This window comes from Physeter macrocephalus, chromosome 16, assembly GCF_002837175.3.
Source record: "Physeter macrocephalus isolate SW-GA chromosome 16, ASM283717v5, whole genome shotgun sequence".
In the NCBI taxonomy this organism is placed as follows: Eukaryota; Metazoa; Chordata; class Mammalia; order Artiodactyla; family Physeteridae; genus Physeter; species Physeter macrocephalus.
Window position 1 is genome coordinate 98,999,086 of NC_041229.1, and position 6,394 is coordinate 99,005,479.

Consider the following 6,394-nt stretch of genomic DNA (forward strand, 5'->3'; position numbering starts at 1 on the left):
CCATATCCTCAAGTCCATTCTCTAGTAGGTCTGTGTCTTTATTCCCGTATTTTAATAGATACAAATGAGTTCGGGGGGCGGGGGGGAGTTATATTTCAGAATGGTTAATGTTGGTTACCACCCACTGATGCCATTTACATATCTATCTCATTTGATTTTGAGGGACATTTTGATTTCCTCATTGTGCATTCTGAAATTCAGAGAGGTTAAGTAACTTGTCTCTGATTCCAAAGGCCATCCTGTTTGCACTACACATGAGAGCTGTTCTCTTTAGGTCACAGATTTCTGGACTAGGCTTCTTATTTTTTATTTATTTATTTTTTAACATCTTTTTTGGAGTATAATTGCTTTACAATGGTGTGTTAGTTTCTGCTTTATAACAGAGTGAATCAGCTATACATATACATATATCCCCATATCTCCTCCCTCTTGTGTCTCCCTCCCACCCTCCCTATCCCATCCCTCTAGTTGGTCACAAAGCACCGAGCTGATCTCCCTGAGCTATATACATAGTAGTTTGAATATGTTAATCCCATACTCCTAATTTTTCCCTCCCCCTTTGGTAAACATAGGCTTGTTTTCTATGTCTGTGAGTCTGCTTCTATTTTGCACATACATTCATTTGTATTATTTTTTTAGATTCCACATATAAGTGATATCACACTGTATTTGTCTTTCTCTGTCTGACTTATTTCACCAAGCATAATAGGTCCATCATCCATGTTGCTACAAATGGCAGTATTTCTTTTTTATGGCTAAGTAATATTCCATTATATATAATTATGTGCCTATATATATATATATATATATATATCTTATTAATCCAACTATCTTTTTTTTTTTTTTTTTTTTTTTTTTTTGCGGTGCGTGGGCCTCTCACTGTTGTGGCCTCTCGCGCTGCGGAGCACAGGCTCCGGACATGCAGGCTCAGCGGCCATGACTCACGGGCCTAGCCGCTCCGTGGCATGTGGGATCTTCCTGGACCAGGGCACGAACCCGTGTCCCCTGCATAGGCAGGCGGAATCTCAACCACTGCGCCACCAGGGAAGCCCCCAACTATCTTTTTATGGGCACTTGGGTTGCTTCCATGTCTTGATTATTATAAACAGTGCTGCTATGAACACTGGGGTGCATGCTTATTTCTGAGAGTTTCCATTTTTTCTGGATGTATATACCCAGGAGTGGAATTGCTGGATCATATGTTGGCTCTATTTTAGTTTTTTGAGGAACCTCCATATTGTTTTCCATGATGGCTGCACCAACTGTGTACAAGGGTTCCCTTTTCTCCACATCCTCTCCAACATTTGTTATTTGTAGACTTTTTAATGACAGCCATTCTGACAGATGCGAGGTGATAGCTCATTGTTGAAATAAACTCAAAATGATTTAAAGACCTAAGTGTAAGAATGGAAACCATAAAACTCCAAGAAGAGAACACAGGCAGAACACTCTCTGACATAAAGCACAGAAGTATTTTCTTGGATCAGTCTCCTAAGGCAAAAGAAATAAAAGCAAATATAAACAAATGGAACCTAATTAAACTTTAAAACTTTTGCACAGCAAAGGAAACCATTGACAAAAATGAAAAGACAACCTATAGAATGGGAGAAAATAGTTGTAAATGATATTATGGATAAGGGGTTAATATCCAAAATATACAAACAGCTCATATAACTCCATGTCAAAAAAACAACCCAATCAAAAAATGGGCAAAAAATCTGAATAGGCATTTTTTCAAAGAAGATATACAGACGGCTAACGGGCACATGAAAAGATGCACAATATCACTCATTATTAGAGAAATGCAGGTTATGTTTATTTTTAATGATTAAATTAAGGTAGTAGTTTGATGGTCCAGTTAATGAAGCTGACCCTGCTCAAAGTATTCTTCAAACTCCTGTAGTAGTTTCCAGGGATGCCTCATGTGAATCTCTACATGCTCACAATAATATGTCTGTCAATTGCTGTCACCACTGGAAATATGCCCTGTTCTTTCTTCTTCCCCACCTGTTCCATTTTTCACATCCTTTGCCTCAGAATCCACTTAGTGATTTATACCATTTCCTCTGCCCATAATGGTATTTGCAGAATCTGTATCATAGATGTCAACTCTGTATGTTCTTAAAGCTTTTGACGGTGGGGAGGCAGAGCATTGCTGTGTTCCATGCAGGAGTGGGCAGGAGGGAATCCTAGTCTGCACTGGGTCCCTGGGCTCTGCAACAGCTCAGCCTGCATCCAACGCTTCCCAAAAGTCTGCTGGGTCTTGCTCTTCTCTTCTCTGACTGTAGGTACCTCAATGAAATCCAAGGTACTGGGAGGGAACAGGCCCCACCTACTCATCATTTTCTGTTTTTCCTCTGATCCCTATTCTTAGAACTCAAACTCCTTTTCGACCTGTCCCTTGGATTACCAGAAAAACAAGATCCCAGGAGTATGAATGATATAAACCATCATGGGAGGGCATAAAGGTGGTGACAGTATCTTACAAACAGAGGATGATTCCAAACTCAGCCAGCCAACAATGATATGTCACACCTGGAATTCCAGTAACAGCATTTTAAATCAGAAGAAGCAGATCAGCGAAACATGGAAAGTCAGGGTGAAGGCAGCCAAAGAATATTAAGTTTAAGATCACTTATATTAAAATAAAACATTTAGACCTTCAAAGACATGATATTTATTCTCGAAGACAGGATGCTTTAACATACATATTATAATTTTCATAAGAACTGTTTGATCCTTTTAATGACGGTTGGTCTGGTTATTAAAAGCCCAGCTGAAAATGTATAGACCCTCTAAAAGGGGGATGGTTAATAAATAGTTCCTCTGTCAATTGTGTTACGGGAAAAATGTGGTGGGAAAAATTAAGCTAGTAGTTAGAAAGCTTGGGATTAGTTTAAAAGTTTCCTCCTGATTGAAAAAGACAATATAGGGTCTGTTTGAATAAGAGTAGTATACTGCAGAGTTATTTGCTCTCTTGGAATCTGCCAGAAGGCAGGGAGAACACAACGAATTGACAGGGACTACTGAGAGAATGGGTTGTCAGGTCTAAGGAGACACTTTGATGCCTCTTTCTGATTAAATTCTAAGCAGACAGTCAAAGACTTTTATTTAAGAAGGAAGGGCTAATTGAAAAGCCTCTAGGTACTGTGGCCACGAAGCCCCAACATTGCATATGAGACTCGATATACTTTTTACTCTATAGAAAGAACTTAGGAAATCTTCCAAGGAATATATTCCTTTGGGTACAAAATAGGAGTGAAGCAAGACTAGGAACCAGCCTCATCAGACCCTGGTGGCAGGATGTAGGATGGGGCTTTGAGAGTTTGAAATTAAAGAGAAATCTTCAAAGATATTAGACACCTTGTTAGGAAGATAAATTGTCTTTTCCTGGAGACTTAACTCAGGAACCAATTATGGCATGATGCTGGGACGGGGAATACAAAAAGCACCACCAGGAAGGTCTAGTGCGGGATCAGAAACTCAGGGAGAGAGGCTGGTCCACAAGCCCTGCTATCCTGGTCTGAGTCTGCAAAAAGTCCTGGGCAATTCTAACGTCAGGGATGTATTGTTCCGTCAAGGGTGAGAGGAACTCCATGAAGTGAGAATAAGACATAGTGGTTCTGGAAGCAACCCCCTATCAACCAAGTTGCTATGATTATGGACTCACTGCTGCATTGTTGTTTATTTAAAGGGAACAAAGACAACGTAATTGAAGTTCAGAGAAGAAAAGTGACTTGCCCAGGGTCACCTATCTAGTGTGAGTGAGCTACGACCTAGGTCTCCTCTGGATCGGAAGGTCACTGGCAGAGGAAACACTAAACAAGGGAAAAAGACAGGTGAGGATGCTTCGTGTCCCGCTAATGCTTCCAAATCTAATTTCTCTTCTTTGTTATTATTTCTAATGGGTCAGCTTAGTATTGGCCTGGCTGCTGGTGTATCAGGTAACCAAATATGACCAAAGCCCTCCTTTACAGCTCTTTTCTAGAACTCTATTAAGAACCTTCAACTCCATTAACCCAGATTCCTCCAACAGTGCTTAGACAACACCAGACTGCAGAAATACTTCTGCTTTCAAATTTGGATGCTGTTTATTATCAAACTGCTGCTTTTATTAAGGACTATAAGAACAACCAAACAATGCTTATGGAGCTTTGTGAGGCGCTAAAAGGAGCTTATGTTTGCTCTTTTGATTCCAAGGTTAATGCGAGTACTTACAAAAACCAAAAAAACAAAGAGAAAACCCTTAATAAGCCAGCCAACTCTAATTAGGATAACAGCTATTTGTTAAATATGCATGTTGCTAGACTGAAAATAGAAATATTCCTATAAGCAGAGACCATTGCTGATTGCTAATGGATTTTTTTTTTTTGGTTTGTGCTTTTTTTGTTCATAGAATATAAATTACCCTTCCTTAAAATGTTCATTTAAAATTTTAAATAGCCACCATATAAACGAAGAGTGCTTTTAGCTTTCCAATGCACTTTTGCATCTGTTTTAATCTATGCATTAACCTTATCTTATAAGCAGGACAGATATTATGATCCCCTTTTTGGCAGAAGAGGAAATTGAGGTTCAGAGAGGTTAAGTGCCTTGTGGAAGATCAAACAGCTAATTGGGGACAGAGTTGCAAATACAAGAGCTGACATAAGTTAGAGAATCACTTGCTCTCCATTCTTAGTACAATGGAAGCATTCATCACTTTTTATCTTATATTGTATTGAGCTCTATATTCGTGAATTTCCACATTAGGCTGCGAAGTTTGTTGAAGTCGAATGCTTACCTATCAGACACTCAGTTTAAAGTCTTTTATTTTAAAATGACTCGATCTTTTGTTTTCTATTTTGTTTTACAATTTTTATCGGAGTATAGTTGCTTTACAATGTTGTGCTGGTTTCTAAAAAAATAAATAAAGAGAAAACAAAAGAACAGAAAACCTAAGAACTTTAAGTTCCTGAGGAGGATCAATACCGCAAAATAAGAACAAGGGGAGAGTAGAGAAAAACAAGATATTGAGGGAGACTAGATACAGTTTTACCTAAGGGAACCCTGACTAAATTGTGGGAGAAATTGTGTTCGGTTTCCATGGTAAAACAAGTTAAGTATCCTTATTAAATTGTCATAATGAAATTATTGGTTAAAAATATAAAATGATTGGAACTTGTTTTCAGGGATCCGGTTATCGGGCGCTTTTGTCTTAGCTTTCACAGGTCCACCGCTGAATGGATGGCTGGGAGGAATTACACCATAGTGACAGGGTTCTTCCTTACTGTGTTCGCTGAACATCCCGAGGGTGGGGGCTCCTCTCTTTCTGTCCTTCTGGGTTTCTATATACTCACTCTGCTGGGGAACTCGGGAATGATCTTCCTGACCCGCAAAGATCGCCGGCTCCACACCCCCATACTTCTTCCTCAGCCACCTTTCCTTCGTGGACATCAGCTAGTCCTCCTCCATCATCGCCCCGATACTGGCAGTGCTGCTGGAACACGTCAGAGTCACCTCCAATGCGCGCTGTGCCACCCAGTTCTTCCTCTTCACCTTCTTTTCTTCCATTGACTGCTACCTCTTGGCGATCATGGCCTATGACCGCTACGTGGCCGTGTGCCGACCGCTGCTTTATGTCACCATCAGGACCGAGAAGGCCCGCTTGGGTTTGGTAGCTGGGGCTTATGTTGCTGGTTTTTCTAGTGCCTTTATTCGAACGGTCACCGCCTTCACTCTCTTCTCTTGTGGAAACAATGAGATCAGCTTTATTTTCTGTGACCTACCCCCTCTATTAAAACTCGCTTGTGGGGAAAGCTACACCCAGGAGGTGGTGATTATTGTGTTTGCCGTTTTTGTCATGCCTGCTTGTATACTGGTCATCTTGGTTTCCTACCTGTTCGTCATCATGGCCATCATGCAGGTCTGCTCTGCCTGGGGCCAGGCCAAGACCTTCTCTACCTGCGCCTCCCACCTCACTGCTGTTGCTCTCTTCTTTGGGACCCTCATCTTTATGTACTTGCGAGATAATTCAGGCCAGTCCTCGGAGGCAGACCAAGTGGTGTCCGTGCTCTACACAGTGGTGACCCCAATGTTGACCCCCGTCATCTACAGCCTGAGGAATAAGGAGGTCAAGGAGTCTGTTGTGAAAGCCCTGAGCCGATCGAAGGCTTCTGGAAGGCCCTAGATGGACCCTCATCAAATATGTCATTCCTTAGTTTCTCCATCCTTTCTGTCTTTCCTCAAATATCACCTACTTGGGAGGACTTTCCCAGAAAACCTTATTAATATTGCACCTAAACTTCCCACCTCCACTTTCTGATTTACTATATCATGTAATACTTGTCATGATCTGATATACTATGTTTTACATATTTGATATTATCTAGTCCTCACAACTAGAAAGTAAACT

At 40.7% G+C, this 6,394-nt stretch overlaps 1 protein-coding gene across 1 annotated transcript; it reads left to right on the forward strand.

Moving 5' to 3' along the window:
* The first annotated feature begins 5,226 nt into the window (after window positions 1–5,226).
* LOC102988823 (olfactory receptor 9Q2-like) lies at window positions 5,227–6,169 on the forward strand. Its single transcript, XM_024133111.1, is given in 2 exon segments — window positions 5,227–5,399; window positions 5,401–6,169. Coding segments are annotated over 2 exon segments (942 nt in total).
* The last annotated feature ends 225 nt before the right edge of the window (window positions 6,170–6,394 follow it).